General features: G+C 39.6%; 1 protein-coding gene across 2 annotated transcripts in view; it reads right to left on the bottom strand.

The window, feature by feature from the left end:
• aplp1 (amyloid beta (A4) precursor-like protein 1) overlaps positions 1–17,517 on the bottom strand; it is a 40,283-nt gene extending 22,766 nt beyond the window's left edge. For both annotated transcript variants that reach the window (XM_030783725.1, XM_030783726.1), the window contains exon 1: positions 17,151–17,517. In XM_030783725.1, coding sequence (XP_030639585.1) covers positions 17,151–17,216 — 66 coding nt within the window. In that variant the 5' untranslated portion in view covers positions 17,217–17,517. The remainder of the gene's footprint in view (positions 1–17,150) is intronic.
• Positions 17,518–22,601: the final 5,084 nt, after the last annotated feature.

Genomic DNA, 22,601 nt, shown 5'->3' with positions numbered 1-22,601 from the left:
AAGCTACCCCCTCTTGCGATATAAAATGGACAATGGCAGATTTTGAAGTGAGTAAATACATAACAGCACGTATAGACACAGACTCTTTAGATTGAATGACAAGTGTCACCATTGGAGCTGACTCATCTTTACATGACAATGTGCACTGTCATTCTGTCAAATCAATGGATTACACAGGACTCTCAGACCATTTGTTCTGCTTGTCTCTCCGAGGCTGACTGACTCATATTAGACTCGACAAAACACGATACAATGAAATTGTCGCCCACATTCATTTTCGTTGTGTTTTTCCACATTAAAACACATTTTGTTGTGTCTGGATTGCACGTAGCATGATTTTCTTATCTGGTTAAGTTTTGGGCACATTCCCTCCCCGCCCCCAACATATGCACCACCCCACCCCCCCCCCCATCCCCCGTCCATAGCACAGGATGACCTCATCCCTTAGGAGGAAGCCTTTCTTTAGATTTGCGCCGGGATCTGCGGCAGGATGAAGACGGGACTGGATGGAAGGAAAGGATTTTACTTCATCATCTGTCACCTTATACACGCAGCTTCTCCTTTTAATCAATCACTCTATCCGTGGAGCTTCCCGGTCCCCTTTTACATTACACATATTCTCATGCTGGCCATGGGCCCTTCACTTCAGTGATCTCACACACCTATGATCTCACAGCGTCACGTTCCTCACACACGTTTACATGTCACGCTTTATTTATGTTTATCTATTTTTTTTTTTTTTTTTCATTTTTGCTGTATTGATTTTTAATAAAAGGTAGAATTCACTCGTCAGTGAAATGTATAATAATATCTAAACAAGACAACAGCTGAATGGGCATGCTTATTTCTGAAAGATAATGCCACTTATGGATTGATGATACAATAATGTATCGGTTTTATTTTATGCACACTCTCTTACTCTCTTTCTCTCTCTCTCTCTCACACACACACGCACACACACACACACATGTACCAAGCTTCAATAATGATCCATGTTTTCACTAATATGATTCTGTGCTGTGGCCAGGTAGTTCCATCTGACTATTTACAACAGCGTGTTAATTATTTGACCCGATGAGTCTATGCACCGTCTGTACTGAGCTTTGAATATTTAATCTTAATAGGCGAAAACTGCACACAGAATGCAATTTTTTCTCATTATTCAGAACAGAGTATGCTAAATATGGATTATAACTTGATTAATCAGAGCCTGTTCACCAAGGTTATATCATTTGATTATACTAACAGTGGTATGCTGCATTTGGCTTCTTTTACCAGTTTATTTAGAACTCAAAGAACTGGGTAACAACTGCTTTGTTTAGGCAGGGAAGACAGAATAGAGTTGAAACATCCAGACATAAATTCACTGTGAAAGCCCATGGAGTATATGAGTTCTCACAAACACAAACACACACACACACACACACACACACACACACACACATAGAGAGTATAAAATACAGCATATTCCTGTCTCTCTCTCTGCAGCACAGATGGCTTCAGATATCTGGTAAATGCCCTGCTCTGCTACTCCTCCCTCTTTTCCTTCTCTCTCTCTCTCTCTCTCTCTCTCTCTTTTTCTCTCTCTCTGCTGATCTCAGCCCCCTGGTGCCTGCAGGCCCCACCCTCTCACTCCTACCAGGCCTTAGTCAGGGCTCGCACTGCCTGCAACATTTTTGGCGCATTCATCACGGTGAACAGAATGATAAATTATTCAGCGCTCGGCTTCATTTGCCTGGCAGACCTTGATTACGAGTACAGAGCTTGAGCGAATGAATGACTGAGGGGCAAACTCGGAGGTTCAGCAGAAGCCAGTCACACTGATTTGGTCTGCGTATCCTCCGTTTTCCCATGTACCTTTCACTAATCACGAAAACCCCCACTGCTAATTATGCAAAATTGCAATTAACACATCAGAAAATGACCACACTTTGAAGCCAGTATTAAGTCGTGCTTGTGCTGAATTTAACGAGAGTCAGAGATGTGGGCTGTGGCTGTCTGTTGTTTGAAGAATTTTAAAAAAGTATTTAATTCACGGAACACGCACTTTGAAATTTGTAAGTGGAAGAACCTGACATTCTCTTGGTGAAACTAATGCCGACATGCCGGTGTTCATATAGACACGGTTGTAACCGCTCAAGAACTTTCCTGATTAGGCTTCGAATACATCAGCGTCGCTTTGAACCTCTCTATTCCTCAAATCAAATCCTGTGGCCAGACATTAATGATTGGCGCTTTGTCTCCCCTGCATTGCCAGCTAGCACTCTGTCCTGCTAATCTAAATACATCTTGCTTTAACCTCATGGCCAACATATTTCCAGTCTCAGAGTACGATGTTTAAATTGCGTGAAACAAATGTGGAAAGTTTCACAGGATCACCAACTTTATGTCAATAAGTAAACCCACTTTTTACCTTGTCTTTATACACAGCTCCCCAGTGGCTAATAGCTGGTTACTGAGGCAATTGGCACCAGTGCAGCTGAGGATTTTGAATGTTGAACTCTAAACCCAAAGGAGCTCATGACTGATTCCTTATTCACTATTCCTCTGGTCATATAAGCTAAAGATGGTCCAACAACAATTATTTAGCTACTAAGACTGCTAGAAATAGATTAGCCAGGTTGCCAGGTCACTTGTTAAAATTGTGTTAGCTTCTAGATGACAGACTGCAGGAGCAAGTAAATGGGGTTTATGACACAAACACAAATCTGATCACCAGAAATGAGAACAATCAGACATGAGCAGTAGAGAACAGAAGTCTGCTGTTAATGTCGGCTTGTTAAGGATGAAAATGTGAGATCTAATACCTCTTCATATTTAAGATCTCCTGACGAAGTTTCCCTGACGACTAACTCATTTCTAATTTAATCGGAGACTTCATTTCAAGTCAAAATCACAGCGTGTGCTTGAATAGGCAAATCCCTTCAAATGAACAGAGGAAGAAATCCCTCCAACAGACACAAGCATTCACTCAAGCTTTCTGCAACTATCATACAAAATGGACTGGAAGTTTGCCAAGGTAATGAGGACTGACACAGTGGCTGAAACTTTGATTATGTCATGTATAATTCATATTGTGAAGGAGATATCTGTGGAGGAGAAAGCCAAAAGGCGCTCTCTCAGAAATACCCGTGTTAAATGATTCAGTGAAGTGGCACATCTTCGACACACCTCAGAACATTAGCTCAGATCTTATCCAGAGCAATGATTTCCCCATACATCTTGTTGAATCAACCAGACAGTTCGAGAATATCTCATTTATTAACTTTTTGTTTACTGCGAATGGCTACAGACAAATAAGATTACAGACAAACGAATAAGCAAAGATGTTGAAAAGCAACGCAGTGCGATAGCCGACAATGGTCTAAGAAAAGCAATATTTTACCATCCGAAATGTCTGCAAAGTTCAGTGAGAGGATGGATGAGTCACTAAATTGATGTGCTGTAACTAAATGAGAGGGGAGTCTTTGAGCATTTTGTAAACTGCGACAGAACATTGGCACAGAACACACCAGGGACCAAGGGAGATATTTTTGACAGCCAATTTTCATCATTTCGGTTGCTGGCCTCAGAATTCTCATTGTGTATGTTCCTCTAGGCCTATCTTTTGAGAAGGTGTTGCTCTTTCAAATTTCACTAGTGCTGACATAATTAATACCTAAAATGTGTAGATGTGAAAATTCACATATGTGGATTTGGACAACAAAAGGTGGTTCAAAGAACATCGTAGCCTTTGATTTATAGTATTTCTTTTTTTCTTTTTTCTTTTTTTTTGCAGTGGGAGAGCAGATTTTTCAAGTGACAGTCTGTGGTCTTTTTAAGCAGCTCTAGGTTTGGCTGCATGTCAGCTTCTGACTCAACTTGCTAAGAGCTGAAATAACTTCATGTTTTCAGGAGCGTCCCCATGGTGTTTACTGTGAGTGGAGATAAATCTATCTTACAATTTAAGGAGTCTCCCTTAGTTACACGATACAAACCTGTGGTTATATCATAGAGACTTGATAGAATGCTGCAGCTTGGTTAGAATCAGAGCTCCAAAGGCAGTGTATCTGTTCGGGGAGTGTATCTGACAGTCTCGCTGGTTTAACATTTGCCAGTGACAGTGTTGTTAGCTGGGTAATGTTTGGCTATGATGAAACTGTTAGCTTGATAATTGTAGTAGTACCTGCTGGAACTGCTACAGTTGTTGAGTCCTCTTATCTCGCACACACAACAAAATGTATTCGCTGATTCACCTGGTGCATTAAACATACATGTAGTCGTGTAGATTAGACTCCTGCTCTGTCAGCTTTATTTAACTAATATCACGCTACCCAACTCTACACTTAGGTATGCTTGAATGTGTAAATTACAGCTGCTGTGGTGATTTCTATAGATCCATTAAGTCAGGTGCAGTAATGTGCATATGTATCATAGCATATTTGCAATACATTAGTAACCTAGTGAGAAACGTTCTGTTTCTATAGCTGTCGTTAGTTGCTATGGTAACCATCTCAAACTGGCAGGTGAATTGCTATGAAGCTAAGTTTTAGCCGCTGCTTCAGTCCTTTGTTCCCTCACATTGGGTGAAGTTGTGTGGTTTATGAACGATTCGTTGTTTTTGACTGAATCTTTTAAGTGAACCAAATGATCCCGTTCAGTTCTGTGCACTGACTCCCTTCCGTTGGTTCATTAAATTCTCTCTCGTTTGTTATTGGCAGAGCCGTGACTGCTATGGTGGCTTTTTTTCTTCCCTTTAGAGGAGTGACTCTAACATGAGCCAGTGGCCTTGTAGGGGTGGGATTCGAAACGATGGCATCTTGTTTGCGAACAATAAGACTCACTCTCTGAGCAAAACAAGGGCATCTTGTTTGTGAATGAAAGGATCCAATTCACTAATCCACTCACTTTCTGAACGACAGGGGGTGGGGGGTGGGGTGGGGTGGAAGAGGTACAAGAGGGGGGGACGGAAGTAGTCCAGTCATGCACTCCACTGCGATATATATGACTTGCAATATTCACTGATGTTTAAACGCAGTGACACACAAAAAATAACGTAAAGAAAACAATGTCTAATTACAAAAGGCAATTGATCATTGGAAATGCGGTGCTATTGGTTGCACAGTGTAACATTGTGACATGAGCTACTGTAGTATTTTTCACTGTCAAATAGCAATTATTTTGTAAAGAATGTAATGGACATGTAGTTTATCTATAGTCTGCTTCTATCAGGTTAGAATTGTTGTTATCCTTGTTTTACTATAGTAATGTAAGAAATAAATAGACCTAATAGTTGAAAAACTGGAGGGAAAAAATGTCTCTTTGAGTTGTCATTTGTAGTCATGAGAATGCATTTTTGAGCACACTGGAAGTGTTACTAAACAAATGAACGAATCAGTAAATGAATCTCCACGGTTAAATCTTTTAGTTCAATTGATGCAAAAAATCTGAATCACGTCAAAGAGTTAAGATCGCCGCCTTTAACACAGGACAGCGTCTTCTGCAGTTCTGCTACCTGGATTGCCTACAGTGTGTATACAACAGTGAATGGAGCAAATCCAGTGCCTAATGAAGCCATGCAAACCTTACCTAACTATTTACGCTATAGGGAAATCCTTTAGCTATGCACTCTTTCATCCATATGATGAAAATGCCAAAAAGAAAAAAAATCCCTACGGACTGAATCCTCAATATATGCATTACATTTTTTTCACAAGATAAAGAGGAGTTTGTGGAAAGGGTAAAGTTTGCCTCAATATCGTATCATAATTATGGTCTTAAAGGAGCACACGCAGGCACACACACACATTAACGCATTAACACAGTGATATGTATTGATATGGAGATGAGCAGAGGGGGTTGAAATTTGAGCAATGCTAAGACAAAGGAAGGTAGGGTGGAGATGGTTGAAATTTGAGCAGTGCGTTTTAGCATTTTAGTGCATCCCAGGAGAGAACTCGCTACCTATTATAATATACTAATATCTCTCTCTCCCTTATAATATAATAATATAATAATATCTCTCTCTCCCATTCTCTCTCTCTCTCTCTCTTTATTTCTTTGTGTATTGTTGAGCATTGCCAAAATGACCAACAGCGAACTCCTCTTTTGAGTAAGAAATTCAATTAATTATACATGCACAATGTAATGTACTGCACATATAATCACATAACGACCAGAAAAATGAAAGTTAAAAGCTAGCTATCTAACTGCAGATTAAGCACGGCTTTTATTTTATGTTGACATTTTCTCTAAGGTAGACACGTGCATTTTATCCACGGTAAGAAATGATCTTGAACTCGTGATATTACAAGTCATATGCAGCACTGCGCAGTTTTTCATAATTGTTGTTCTCTCCCTCTATCTCTCTCTCTCTCCCTCTATGTTTCCCTTTCAAAATACAGACACTGCTGTTCACATAATACGAACCCGATGAAACCTAACCTGTATGGCCTCAGTGAAAAGTCTTAACTGATGTTCTGTACTCTAATATTGTTGTTTATAAGCCTGTCATCAGTCATATCCTGAACTTTTACTGGTCATTGGGATTATGTAGCCAATAAAACAGAATTTTATTTTGTGTAACGTCCTACGAATTTGATAGTAAGAACTACAAACACAGAATCTACAATATCCCGTGATGAACACAGATTAAAAAAAACCCCAGGAAAATGCTCTTTTCAGAAAATAGCTTCCAGAAAAGAAATATTTTTCTTTTGCCTTGGCTCCTTGGGAAGCTTGTTAGAAAAAAGCTCCTCTCACAGGAAAATCAACCAGAAAAGCACTTAGAGTTTGCCTCTAGAATTTTGGGGAGGAGGGATGGGACTGACTGTGCATGCATTTTTAACCAATACAGCAATTTCAAACATACTTCCAATTTAACTAAGAAATGACATTGCTTAGGAATGGCTTTATATTTTGGGAAAAAAAATATTGATTGGACAGGAAAGCTTAATGATGAAATACTCTTGTTAAAAGACTTAAAACATATGTACAGTCTGAATATGAGAAGTCATTTTGACTCAAAACATTCCACAAGGTCTAAAACCTGGGCTTTCATCAAAGGTTATGGGTCTCCCAGCAAGACAGGGACACTTAACATATATCAAACATAATTTTGAACAGGAGGAAAGGGGAGCCAAGCAAAGACAGCAGTTATACTTAAGTACTTCATACTCAAGCATAATTTGTGAAGGTGTAGTTAGAAAATATAACTTTAAACCAGATTTTCTGTTAATGTTAATTAAAGCAGTGAATAAATTTGGAGGGGACTGTGCAGTACCAGTTTTTCTGGACTGAATACCACAGGATTATTCAGCTCAGCACATTTTATTTAATTATTCGTTTGTTTGTTTTTTTCTAGTCTCTCTAAGTGCATCATACTCTGCATGAGTTTCCTGAACTTCTGCTGTCCTTTCCAATATCCTTGGGTATGTTTTCAACACCTACTGAGTCTGCTAAAATTCTGAGGCTTTGCAAGTGCTGTGACCTACAAAAAAAAAAAAAAAGGGCGAAAAAGCCCCTGTGTAATGAAAGCACTAAACTTCCACTTACTGTCCCAACATCCTAGTACAAAGCTCAGTACCCAAAGTATCACACCACCATCTAAGCTTACCTTGAACCAAAGTGTAACACATATGTAAAAGGTACAACAGCATGAGGTATAAAATGCCAAACTTAGCTTAGATGGCCAGTGGAAGCAGATAACGAAAGTTAAAGTGCTGCCTACTCTTCTCTATCACCCTCTTACCACCCTTGTGCTCTTGTATGCCTGTACCGCATACTTGCCTTTGTTCACGCAGGGATATCATATGCATCAAATTTAATTAATGTCCCAAAGAACCCTGGCGTACTCCATGACACATCCTGACATTTTTTAAGAATCTGCTTCCTCTCTCTTGTCACCTCTGCTGCTTCTCTCTCTCTCTCTCTCTCTCTATCACGTATCATGCACTTATGCGCCACTCGTTCTCATCCCCTGTTCCACCCCCCACCTCCCCCTCCCCACACCCCACACCCCACACTCCCCTTCCTCCCTCTTAGCAGCATCACTTGGAGACTCGCCAAATGAACCTCCCAACAGAGCCTGCTACTTTCACTGTTACCATAGCAACTGTTTCCCTCCAGGATTTCAATGTCTCCTGCTCTCTCTCTCTCCCTCTCTCTCTCTCTCTGTGTTTCTGTCATCAGTAATTGAGGCTCTGTGTGTGCATCTCCAAGTTGCTTTTGCTTCAGTAGCCCACAGGCATGTCCTCTTCAGCGATAAATAGCATGCATAATCATTGATAATGCTACGTAATTGCACATAAAAGGTGACAAGAGGAGGTACAAAGGATTGCGATGAGTGCAGTCATTAATTATGAGGGGCTTTGCATGAACGTTAAACCACATAACCTTCATAACCATACAAGCCTTGCTTTTCAAACACTGCTAACACAAAGCCAATAGATTTGTGCTTTTATTTAAGAATTTAAAAAAAAAAAAAAAAAAAAATTAGGGTTCAGTTAAGGCTTATTTGAAGAAATGATTTAATTGGTGAATGGATCCTGCAACATATTTGTGAACTGGTGACCAAAAGGAGATAGATATTCAAAGAAAAGATGGGCCAAGCTACAGTCATGTGAAGGCATGTGAAGACGGTGTGGTGGGTTGCTTTGGTGCCTGAGGTGGTTGAGCTCTTGAACATGCGCACGTCATCACAAAATCAGGTGACTGGCAGAGTAGTCTCAAATGGAATGTTCAGCCCAGAAACCTTGGCCTCCAACAGGGTCTTCTTCCAAACGTAAAGCAAAATTAGAGCTGTGAGCAGCAATAAGAGAAGAGTGGATCAGCTCATCACATCAGTGCCGTAATTACAGAGCATGACGAAGTAAACTTGACTTATTCTGTGAGCCAAGTGACTAAGGTCTTTAGATGTGAGCTAAGAGCATTGTGCAGCTTTGGATCGAGTGGAAAATACGTCTTGAAAAGAACAGCTTCAGTTTTCTATCTTAATGATCTTAATGATGTCTCAGTATTATTGTGTAAACATCAGTGTTTCCCTGAATTTTTTTTAATTTTATTTTTTCACTTGTAATTGTTTGGTTGAAGTGGTGTTGAAGGTCAGATAACGTGTGTTCAAATATATAGTGCTCTCCAGAATTCTTGGCATCCTTATTTGATATGAGTGAAAAAGGCTGATGAAAATAAAGAAAATATATATAAATATATAAATTCCATCTGCGCCCATTACCACAAGAAAAAAGTCACAGGTGGTCACAGCGTTATTCCAAAAAGCATCTGTGTCACAATTATTGGCACCTCCTTGTTTAGCATTTTGTGCAACCCCGTTTTTCCAACAGAACAACACTGAGTCCTCTCTTGTAATGTTTTATAAGACTTAAGAACACAGAAGAAGGTATTTTCGGCCATTCCTCAATGCAGAATCCCTCCAGATCTTGCAGAGTCCTGGGTCTTCGCTTGTGCACTCTCCTCTTGAGCCAAACCCACAGGTTTTCAATTGGATTTAGGTCAGGGAACTGGGATGGCCATGGCAGAAGCTTGATTTTGTGTTAATTTAAGCAGTTTTTAGTGGATTTTGATGTGTGCTTTGGATCACTGTCCTGTTGGAAGATGAAACCACAACCAAGTTTTAGCTTCTTGGCAGTGGCAGCCAGATTTTGATTTAAAATCACCTGGTACTTCCATGTATGTGAACAATACTGCCAGGACCTTTGGAGGAGAAGCAGCCCCACAGCATCACAGATCCTCCACCACATTTAACGCTTGGTATAAGCTGCTTTTCTCTGTAGTCATCTTTATTTCTACGCCAATCCCACCTTGAGGGTTTGGAGTCAAAGAGCTCAGTTTTTGTTTCATCTTCCCACAGTACCCTGTCTCAGGTAGTGTTCCAGTGGCATTTGGCAAACTCCAAGCCCTTTTTCTTGTGTTGAAAAGATAGGAAAGGCCTCTTTCTGGCATAGCTTCCAAACAGTTTGTTGGCATGGAGATGACATCTTATGGTGGATTTGGAGACATGGTGACCCTAAGATGCTACCAAACTGTGAAATTCTGAAACTGTGGTCTTTTTTGAGATTTTTATTTACTTCTCTGACCATCCTCCTCACTCTGGCTGCTGACAAAATAGCCTTGCATCCTCTTCCAGGCTGGTTCATGATAGTTTTGGATTTCTTAAACTTCTTAATGATTGCCCTAATTGTTGATATGGGCATTTTAAGTTGAGCAGCTATTTTCTTGTATCCATACCCTGATTTGAGCTTGTCAACACACATTTGCCTTATTGCAATCCAATGCTCTTGAATCTTTCCCGTGGTGATGGATGACTAAGGGATTTGGGCCCTGTGTCATCTCATTTTCATACCTGATTGAAACAGGAAATCATTGATGACTGCTTAAAATTTCCTAAACACTCAGGCCAACTTAAAATGAGTTAAATATACATGGAATCATACCTTATTGACATTTCCTTAATTCAAATTCTTGGGGTTTCAATAATTCTGACAAATGTGATTTTGTTTTGTGCATTTATTTTTCACGAATGATTACTTTATTCTCAGACCAAACTTGCCTCAAATAAAGGTAAGATTTTTTTTCTATTTTCAATATAATATTAAGATGATAACTGATAAAGTGAATTTTTATAAGCCTTTTCAGTCGTCTTTAGCAAGGGTGCCAATAATTCTGGAGGGCACTGTAGATATCTGAAAAAGAAAAAATCTCAGAGATTTCAGAGCCTGAAATCTCCGGCTTTCTCTGGACTGTGACTGGAAAGTGGGTGAATTCAAACTGTTGCCCACATCGACACATCGGCAGAGTTTTCCGCAAGCTAGACGCTAGCCAGTGGGTAATGTTATGCATTAACACATAGATGCAGAGAAAACAGTCTACATCACACAGCTGAGGCCAAGATATGATACACACAGAGCATAAAAGCATATAAAGGATTGAAGGAGGAAGGAGGAAGGGTTGTTGGGGGTGGATGAAAGAGCCGAGGGTGGATACTGGATACGGAGGAGATTGGAAGTTTGGGGGGGTGGTGGGTGTATCTGAATTGATGCAGAAAGGTTGGTAGACATTGGCTATAGAGATACAAGAGAAGAGTACATTAGGACAGTACCCAAGCTGATCCAAGAAGCAAAAAACCCAACCCCTCTTCCAAGGCCTTTAATAATTAATCAGCTCCAGTGCAGTGCGAGGCTCTCCTCCACTTCTGTTGAGGGCTTCATTTGTAATGGTGTGGGGGGGGGGGGGGGGGGGGGGGACTGCGCTAATCTGTGTAAAATGCACACTAATAGCAGCAGGATTTGCTCTGTAGATTTTCCTATTAATTCATCTGCAGGCAGCTGGTAGTTATCACATTTCTCACCCCCACGTCCCTTTTTTTTTATCCCAAATTTGGGGTTTTTAAAGAGATCCAAGTGCGCCCTCTCACAGCTGTTAACTCATTCGACGTGCACTCGAACATGTCAAGCCGATTAAGAATGCAAGTGGTGTTGTCGTGGCGACAGAAACTCCACCCTGCAAATACACCGGAGCCTGACTGACTATCACTACTGATTGACCGGGTGTGTGAACTTGGCTGAGACACCAATCCAAGGGAGCAGGGTCAGCTGTGTTCCCTAGGATTTTTAACCACAGGTCATAGCAGGGTTTCAAACCGTGAACCCTGGACATAGCACAAATCTCTGCTCACTTGAGGGGTGCGCCACAAAATGAGTTCTGTGTTACAGGATACAGTTTTAAGTTCAATTAACAACCACCAGCTGCCATATGCCGATAAAATTTGGTTGTGGAAAATAATTCTGTCAATTTACTTTTGGCGAGAGACCAAAAATGAGCGTTTTGGTAATGAGCTTCATTAAAAGAAGATAGATAGTTTCAGCCCTATTTCTGAATGTCTGACTGAACAGCAGTTCTAGTTCTGTGTTTATTCAAGATATACCAAACTTAACTCTTCTCAGATTACTGCAGATAATACCACTGGGTCAATATTTGAAGAAAAAACAAACAAACAAAAAACAACCACCCACAAACAAAGCATCTGCTGCAATAATAATAACGTGGTAATACTAGTCTTTTTTGAATATTGTGTCTGATGGGGATTTTTGAGGCAAGGGAAATGATGTCCTTGACTGAGCCTAAATTACAAAGTTGAATAGTCATATTCTCAATGATGTTTTACGTGTGTAGTTTACTGTGTAAAATAACTCTGGATAGTTTGCCATGTTATGTTAACTTTGCAACTGTGTTGTTTTGATCCAACTGCAACCTCGTTATAAAAAAGCTCTCAGTTTTCTGCCTCATAATGTTCTAGCCATTGCAAAACGGTTTTAGGTTTGCTGTTGTCTACAGTAAAGTTCCTGTGTTGAAGTGACTTCCAAAGCTATGTGTGAATTTTCACATCTCCCTTTCTTTATTGAATTGGTCTTTAAGTAACTAAATGATTTTCTTGCCTCAGATCACCTTTCAAAAAGAGCCGTATTTCATAAAACTTACATAAAACTATAGATAGATGTTCATGAACTTTCTACAGCTTAACCCAAATAAGAAAGAAATTAATGTTCTTTCTTTCAAAGAGGGGAAAAAACCTCTAATGAACAGACAAACTATTCATATTTCAGCCAAAGGCAGTTTTAGGTTCTGACTGTTGCCTTGGGCTTAATCATTGAAAGTCTTTGGGTTGGGAGCCTGTAAAGCTTGTGATGATGTCCATTGTAAAAAAAAAAAGCGTTATCCAAACACAGCTGAACTGAACTGAACTCAAGCTCACATCTAAAATGCCACCAAACATGTCTCGTATTTCCTTGTTTACCTTGAAACCTTGATTAAATACCTCCTATCCCTAGCCAGGTAGAGGCAGAAAGATGAAGGCATGTTTTTTATTACCAGGTGTATTGATTATTGCAATACTCCTTCCTCTGGCCTTGCTCTAAAAAATCGATTGGTCAGCTGTAACTTGTTCATAACATCTCAGGTCAGGTCCTAGCTAAAGCCAAACAGGGGATTAGATTGCAGCACTGTTTGGCTTCATGCCACAGAATTAATTTTTTCCCCTTGTTTTTAATGTACTCAAAGGACTAGCACCTGCACCTGCATATCTATGAGGGTTTTTTTAATCATTTGCTGGCCTCTCAATCCTGCTATTATCTGCAAATGCTGACAGGATGAGGTTGAAGCTGGAGGTCAAGAGGCATCTTGATGCATGGTAACTGGCAGTTTCAGGTTTCAAGGTGATGGCATTTCATCGAAGCAGGCAAATCCAGTCAAATGTTCAATCCCATAAAAAAAAACAGGACTGAAAGGCTGGTAGGTGAATTACTAACTTGCAGGCATAGCTATGCCTTCATTGATTGTTGTGAAGTTGCTATGAAGGCCTATAGAATCTTATAAAAACTTGTAAGACTTACAAAGGACTACAAAGTGCTCATGACAAACTCCTTGAACTCACCACGTGATTTTTAAAAATATGATAGAACATAATGTTCAAATAATCATTTCAGTGACGGCAAATGCCTACAGCTGACTCATATTGTCATGAATATTTGACGCGGAACAAGCCTCCGCTCTGCCGCTTTCTCCACTACCGCTGCTGCTGCCTTGAGAGTTTAGCGCTCATACCACTACAAAAGAACTCCGTACATCAACGTCTGGGCCGAAGAATCGTCAGATTTTTACAATCTATTTTAAATTCTCCGGCGCTCGTCCTCGTTTGAAATTACGCTGAAGCGGCAGGGAAAACCACCGCTAACGCTCTGTCCCAAATCTACATCTTCATTATACGCGATCTAAAAGCCTTTTGGGTCAGCCGTGACATCTGTACAAGGATACAGAGCGGCGGCCGCTGACACTGCTGAGGAGGTTTCTGTTTTGACAGCCGAGTCTCTGTGTGACATTTTGGCAGCTGTTTGCGCTGTTGTCACAGGAAAGAAGAAATATTACGGACGCATGACCTCTTCGTCCTGCTTGGTCACGTACCGTTTTCTCCCTCGACAGATTATGACATTAATCAGTTTGAGATTATTCAATTACTTTATTTTCATAAACCCAATAAATAACTTTGATTTAGTTAGATAATTGTCCTGTCAAAATAAGAGGCAAACATGTGATCATGGTATCAAATGATATTGATAAATTACCATGTTTAGGAGAAGATAAAAGATAAGCGAGGTCCTGTAGCTATACACTGAACACAACCAACACATTATCCGTCTTCCCCTAAATATCCAGAGATAGAACATGTTCAGTCACTCTCCACATAACCTTGCCAGTTTTTATGTTACAGACTGCATGCTTTTGGAAATTTAATGCTATTGATCATGCCAAAGGCCTGAACAGTGCATTTGGTATGTGACCACTTTTTGTGATTTTATTTTAAGTTTTGTCGTTGTGCAACTGCAAATGTACTTTGATCATATCCAAAGTGTCTCTGTCATGGTGATAATATGTTGACTTACAAGATGTGTGTTGTCTTAATATGAAAATATGACTGCTGCAAAAATCATTTACCGATATACTATGTGTATTTTTGTATTTTTTTGTCTTAAACAGTGGATCCAAGCAATTGTTGTTTAACCAGGAAAAAAACCTTGAACTTTTCCTGCTTAAGCATTTCATTTAATACAAAACTATTATACAGTAATGACATAATATGTTTAATATTTTATAAACATTGAATGTCACCTGTTCTCTATTTATACACGTGTCCTCACATGATTACATTTGGCCTGATGCGGGCTAGATTTCAGTGGACCTATTGACAAGTCTGTCTGGTCCCACATCAATACACAACTCTGTTGCCTGTTTACCATTTATGAACAATCACAGCATTGACAGTGTAATAAACAACAGAATGTTGACCTTTTCAATCTTTAGCCATAATAACATCTACTGCCTTATTTTTCCATTCTAAGAAACTCTCTTGTATGAAATGATATCAGCATTATAAACAGCAGCTGTCATTTGTCATTTGTCAAGTTCAAGGTCTGCGTAACACTTAAGAGTTGACGTGCGTGTTCAAAAATGGGGGGACCTATATAACTGTATCACCGACTTTAGAGGGTTCAATTCTCTAGAGCTCTAATTATTTATGAATCATAAGAGACATAATGTTATTATATACGATCAACTATGAAACCAAAGGTGAGCACCAACAGCTGCATCATTCCTTCAACACTTCATTGCTTCATTCATTCGTTCATTCATTGCATGGGCACCGATTGCTGGTTTAGGGAGAAAACATGAAAACAATTTCTCCCTGATTTAGATATTAATCTGATGGCAGTGATACTCTACTGCAGACTTTTATATGCACTTGAGACTATGTCCATCTGTCTTCAGATATAGAAAAACAGTAAGTGTTGGGAATAGGATATTAATGCCGAATACACAGAAAATACACAGAAAATATGCTCAGCTATCACATCATGATGGGGTGCTGTTGTGACCTTATTGTAGCGAGGCAGAGAGGTGAATACCTGTTTAAAAAGCTACAGTCGATCAACAAGAGCTCCGGAATGGAACTCAGTGTTCCAAAAATGTAGCCAGAGACTCACATAGAATGGACACTTTTAGAATGGATGCATTTAGAACAGACGCTTTTAGAAAGGACGCAATAAATGAACAATCATAGGGGGAAAAAAGCCTCTGAATTTGTCCCGTGGTCTCATCAGCACAATGACTCATGATGAGCCAAACCGAATTACAGCGAATGAGGAGTTGATCAGTCTGTTCTGCAGGGTTTTTTTTTTTTTGGCTCCAATACTGAAAACCAGAGGGGGGCAACTGTATTGCTGCCAAGGTGCCATGCAAAGTGACTTCATGACCTTGTGAAGTAAACTCCGCCTTGCACAGGGCAATGTAAAATCTGCAATGCTGAAATCTGATCCCTGTAAACAAGCTCTTAAGGTCAACCATGATCTGACCAGGACTGATAACCTGGAATATCATACCCCTTCAGACAATACATAACTGTGAATGTACAACAATGGCTGGCATATGGTGGTGGATATTTTGCCTCACATGAGTTCACAATAAGACGACATTTCCCTAGTATGTTAAATCAATTGTACATCCGAGATCCATGTGACTTAGATCTAGTCTGAGTTCACAGAGCTGGCTAATTAGGCTTCATTAACAAACTCGTCGTTTGAGCATTTTTCTCAGCACCACCAGAATGCACTGCCATGAGTATTTGCCAGAAAAAAAAGTTTATGATTAGTGGAATCAGTTTTTGTACGTAATTATTTAAACGACGACAGTCCCAGGGTTTTCCATGTGCGATAAGCGCAAGTGAGAAATGATTCATCATTTGATCATTAAGAGTGTGTGTAATACGTCTGGAAAAGAATTGACAGTTGTATTAGTAATTAGTCCCTTGCCTGAAATGTATTTGGCTAATTAAAATGGGAAGTAGCGATGACGGATCACATTTTATTAAAAATATTAACATAACTTAAGTCAATGAGAAAAATAATAACATTAATTCACCTTCAGTAGATTAAGACAGATGACATTGATTTTGAATTCTTACAAGAGATCAGCGGTTGTTTTCACTTATGAACCGTGCTTTGGGCAACCTTCAGTTATTACACCGAATGATGCAAATTCCAGTTAATGAATAATGCAATGGGTACCGTGTCCCCATCAACTAATTTAAATTTTGTTTGGGTACGTTGTTTTAATTATTGCTGCATCATATTAAGGAATGATGTTGGGATGTCTTGGATGCGCACCATTTTTCACATGAGAAACATGCTCCACCCGCAGAAACAAACACGCACAGTTAAATTATCTTGCCATCCATCCTGGCAGAGTATCAGATGATGTACACTGTCTCATTCTCCTGACTCCTGTCTCTTGAAGCAAGCCCTTATAAACAACAAACACAATCTCACCACTCCGCTTTGCATTTTTTAGGTGGTAATAGTGTTAAGCGATAACACGAGCAAAATCATCTTCTGGACATATGCGCTCGCGATGCATACATTCAGAAAATACAGAAGGCGCCGGCGTAAAAAACAACAGCAACTACAAAAAAAAACAAAAAAAAACAACCTTGCTCATTTGTAACCATTTTCATATAAGACTATACACTACTAAGATACATGGATTAGTGTATTTGAAAATAAAAATAATTAACAATGTCTCAATTTAGAAAATACCATTTCGCTTACCTTGACATTTCTCCAGCAGCCGTAGGACAATAGAATCATTAATATTAATGACGTATTATGTCTCATTCTGTTCTTTCTCCGGTTTGTGTCTTTATTCGAAATGTTTATTCCTAGAATCTAACTGGCATCCAAATTACTATTTTTGCATCCGATTCTGTGTTGTTTGCTCGCGTTATTGCAGCTTCCTTCCGATGCTTGCCTCTGATTCTGTCTCCGGTTTCTGCTTCCGCAGTTGTCCTGCAACTCAATCGCAGCCTGTTCAATTCAGTCGCTGCGGATCAGCTGTGAGCAACCAAGCCCATGTAGCCTACGTAACGGTCAGACGATGGGTTTTTCCAAACTGAGGTGCGTAGAACCCTTTAACACGGTGGAGTAGGGAGCCGCTCACTGGAACTGGTAGGAACTGAATTCAGGAAAAAATGTTTTCTCAAACTCAACCTTGTGCGAGGAGCCGTTCTTCTCCTATGGAATCGCGGACCAGGAAGCGACACAAAGAAGATCGGCCTTAAATCCCACTGATTCATTCTGGGTGGCTGTATTAAATGATTGATAATTCACTTTTGTGCTCTGAGTGAATTCTGTCACATCTATAGAGTGTTTTTATTCTGCAGTGTTACAGTTTTTTTTTTAAAAAAAATTATTTTTCTAATATGTTTGCGTAGGCTCCAAAATTAATCTTTTTTTTTTCATGCTTGAAAAGGTGTGACTTTGAAGACTATTTACCTTTCATTTAGCGCAAGAGCCCAACCCACTGAGTGCCAGTTGTAATCAAAACAGTCATAAGACTACCACAAAGGAGCGTTTGATAAATTGGTATAAAATCCAACATTTCTCAACATTTTTGTACTCTCGACATCACTGGCTCAGCTCTTTGATGCCCAGTAGTCATATGACTTGATGTTTTCTTTTGTTGCTTAGCAAAGTTTTATTCTGCTCAGCTCTGTTCACATCCGAGTTTGTACATATCTCTCTTACTTATACACATGCACACACATTCATACTCTCACAGACCAACACGTTTTCTCTCTCTCTCTCTCTCTCTCTCTCTCTCTCCATGTCTCTGTCTCTCAGTGTCTGTCCCTCTTGCCCCTTGTCTACTGTAGGCCTATGAATAGATCTTAGAAATCTGGGGTATATGCTTTACATCTATAGATGGATCAACACGAGTTCTTCAGTCTGCTCTCTAGTAAAACTTCAGAATTAGAAATGAATTTAAACTTCTGTCTGTGAACAAGCAGTTCTTGTGGTGCCATTCTGCCTGGAGGACTGTGGTACCACATGCTTCTCTTTTTGCATATTCTTTGCATGTAAATTTTTTGTGCTTAGGAATGTTAATATAGACGGACAAAACTCCTAACAGTCGACAATAAAAAGTGGTTCAAATACAAACAATAATAAAAACTTGTCTCCTGTCTGAATTGCTTCTGTGTTACTGGGCTACCGTCACAGCTAGGTTTCCTCTATCTATCTATCTATCTATCTATCTATCTATCTATCTATCTATCTATCTATCTATCTATCTATCTATCTATCTATCTATCTATCTGTCTGTCTGTCTGTCTGAATGTATGTATGTGCACACACACACACACAAACACACACACACACACACACACACACACACATATATAATGCCTAAAGATTTTAATCTGGTCTTTGTAAAATAAAGCGCTTATCAAAGACGGAATCTATTTTGTGTGATATTTTTCAATGTTCATGCACTCCAGCGGAGAGAAGTCGTCAAACTCACGATCAATGAAAACTGTAGGGCATGAAGTGTCACTTTGGACCAGTCCGAACAATATTTCAACGTAATGGAATTCAGTTTCTGTCTGCAGTACAACAAATGTTAAAATAATGAGAGGAGATTCAGACATTACAGGTATTGTACATGTCTGAAACATTATGATGAAACGATGATTAAACGATTAATCATTTTACAGCTCTGATAAATCGATGCTAGTTTTCTGGGGGCATAAGGAGCTCTCTTAACTCTCTTAATACTCGTGAGGCTGAATGACATTTGTTACCATACAGACATTTAAAATGTAAGCCTTCAGAAATGTTAAAAATGATTCACTTAAAAATGATGTGAATATCTTTATGGTTAGGCTATAAATGATCACTGAAAATGGAAGTTTGAGTTATGTATGAGGGGTTGACTGGAGGGTTAAAGCCTCATCAGCGACATCTAGTGGTTTCTTGCCACAATTTCAAATTTATTAAACAGAAAAAAATAGTGAGACCAGCAAACGTGAGAGGGAGCAAAAGAAAAAGTGAGCTGGGTGGGATGTAATATTAAACTGGCTGTTTACAAGAATCCAACTAAAAAAAAATCAATGTGTTTTGTGAGTATTAAACCAATGACCCAAAAAATGTGTGATAATTAAAATAACAATTTGTCCAATATCAGGGGTGTAATTAGCATAAACTTGCAACAAAACCCACACAAGATTTCTACACTGCCGCCAATATGCACTGCACAGAAGGAGGGCTGACTCTGGTCTGCACTTGCATTCTCAGGTGCCCAAACAAAGGTCAATTCTGAAGTGCCTTATAAATTACCTCAGTTCTAGGAACAGCATTGTGTTTATTTGTGTATATAAAATTCAAGGGTAAACCATGAAATATGGATTTTCACCTCACTAAGGGTAACTTAAGTTCACTAAGAAGAAAGTGGGTTTAATGACGGTTGAGCATACAAGCGCAGAGGAAATTAGGTAAAGCTGTTAGTGCACAAGATTTCACATTCACAGCACAGCACAGCACATAAAATATTTTTGCCTTTAATGACGAGGCTTATGACCATAACGCAGGTTTTTTCCAAACGTTTCAAGTAGCTGAGCTACATTGTAATGGACGGAATCGTGTCCTGAGTGACTCGGATTCACAGACAGGCGTAATTACATCTAAGACATTTTGGTACAGAAGTTAAATGACATACAGGAATGTCCATGCAGAAAGTAAGTTGAACTTGACTTTTTCATACATTGATACCATCCCTGTGATGATTTGCATGTTCTATTACAGTGTTCTTTGCTCCAACAGTGTCAAAGTGATTTTGTCGACTACCTCGACCCCTCACTTAAAATCTTGAATCTTGTCCAGAACAGTGTGACTCTCAGTTGTATGATGTCACAAGCTGTGTTGCTGGATTCCTATTCATAAAGAAAAAATTTCTGTTTCATCTAGTCACACTGAGGTGAAAACTTAGTTTCCTGAGGAAGCCCGTATCACATGACAGTTTAATGAGTAATGCTTCATTTTTGTTGAAAACTAACCCGATAGAACCCCACCCACATCCTGGCTTTTCCCAGCTCTGTAGGGAAAAGGCCATTCCATGATTGGAGGATGATCTGATATAACAGAATATCAGATAGCACAGAACTAAACTGGTCTATGACAGAATAAAATGACTCTCACTGCACTGCTCTGTGGCTGCTTCAAGCAAACAGAAGCAAGGTTACTACAGACAGTGGGTGACAGAGATTGACCCCCCCCCCCCCCCCCCCCATAGGTTTATCATGTTACTCAGTACAGCACATGCAACAATGTCAGGATACTCTTAGACCCTTAAGACAATGAAATGTGGGTTTTAAAAAAATGTTTCTTGTTCTCAAGGATCGGGATAAAGGCTTGACGTCTCTAAAACGTGACACTGTCTTAACTGACAACACTAGTGAGAGGACCCATCAAAATTCCCTAAATATTGAATAAACTACAAGTGCTTGTCAAGCCTTTGCTAGTAAGATCAACAACTGCTGTCCCTCTACATGTTGTTAAACTTAATGCCACAATATGCAGACCTGAAAATCAGCTTGGAGTTAGCTGAGAAATAAGACCAGAGCACGGCTTTAACCCTTGCACGACCAGAAGTTATCTCACCCCGAAAAAGCCATATGCCACCGCCGCGGAAGATGTCAAACCGCTGGATTTTTTTTTAAATAGAGGTTCTTTGCTGTGTTTAGGCTGTTGGAAAATGCCATGTATGTGACCTATGTGCATTTTTATGCAGCTGTCAAAAAATGTTGTACAAGTAGTTGGCGACCTCGCTTCAGTGTCATAGCCTACCTAAATGAAATACTCCCTTGTCATCACGGAACTGGCCTCACCTGTTTGTTTCGCCTGAGCGTGTGTAAACTTGCGTGAGGGCGGGATGATTTGTGAATCTCTAGGTGAGACTGATACTACTACATGGTTAAACGCTATCGTTGAACAAATCCAAAGCGCCTCCGTACGTTATTACTACAAATCAAGGGAATCCGTGAGGAGCGTTTTGCTTACGGAAACAACTGTCTTCGAGTTGTAGTGAGGAAGGCAACAGTCACGCAAAACTAAAGTTGACACTCATTTCAAGTCATTTTGCGGCTTTGCCCTCAAGAAGATGAGTTCTGCACTATATGCGCAGGTATTTGCCCTTCTAATCTATTTTTAAACGACAAACGATGTCTTCATTGCTGCTTGTTGTAAAGCTTCTGTCAGATATTTTGTAAATGTCCATTTCTTTCACGAGAAGTCCACACCTTCTTGCTGAGTTCGCTTGGGAATTTCGTAGGGATCATGCTTTCACAGAAGTTTTAACTAGTACTTACAAGGTTATTTCTCCGTCGTTTTAACAGTCGGCACATATTTTTTGTTACAAGTGAGTGTTTTATGTGTGTGCAGTTATTTGTACTCTAACCACTACCAATGAACCCTGTTGTCATAGTTTAATACAACACGACGACGTCATGAAACTTCCTGATTCACGTTAAACAGACTTTTATTGTTTTACAGTAGTCAGTCACTAAACTAAGATAGTAACTGATATGAATTTTGAAGGCCTCTGAATTCATTGTGCCCACAATCTTAGGCTACACAAAGGAGCAGTGTGAAGGAAGTGACTTTAATATCATTCATTTTCTTCCGAAAGGTTAATTGTCGTAAAATTATATCATTATACTGGAAAAGATTTTGATTTATGCTAAAGCCAGGTTTAGTCTATATTTAAAACATGTTCGTTCTTAACGTGAGTGAGCATTCTGCAGAGGCGGCATCTGCGGGAAGTTTGATTTTAGGGCTGTCACAAACTGACAGCTTAAAAAGACGTTAAGTTATTTGAGTTTTGTTGTTGTATAAAGCGACACCAAGTGGTTTCTGTCGAAGCTATGGCATTCCACCATTTTACGAGCCACGGCAATCACACGACGCAATCAGAACTGTTTCACCGCGTCAGTATTTTGGCCGCAGGTGATATTAGCTTACTTTTGACTGGGGTTGTGACAACGGAAGAAAGTCACTTTTTGTTTTTGGGTACAACGTAATATATAAACTGATAACTTGAAAAAACACCGTGGAAACACTTTGACTGAATCCCTTGTTTCTAATGAAAGAAAGAGTTTGCAGTATGTCAGTATAAGTTATATTGATAATATTCACATCATTCAAGTGAAGTTAAATCCTGCGCCCTGG

Source organism: Chanos chanos, chromosome 9 (genome assembly GCF_902362185.1).
Source record: "Chanos chanos chromosome 9, fChaCha1.1, whole genome shotgun sequence".
Taxonomy (NCBI): Eukaryota; Metazoa; Chordata; class Actinopteri; order Gonorynchiformes; family Chanidae; genus Chanos; species Chanos chanos.
Note: the sequence above shows the minus strand (reverse complement) of the source record. Positions and strands in the feature narration are given on the sequence as shown.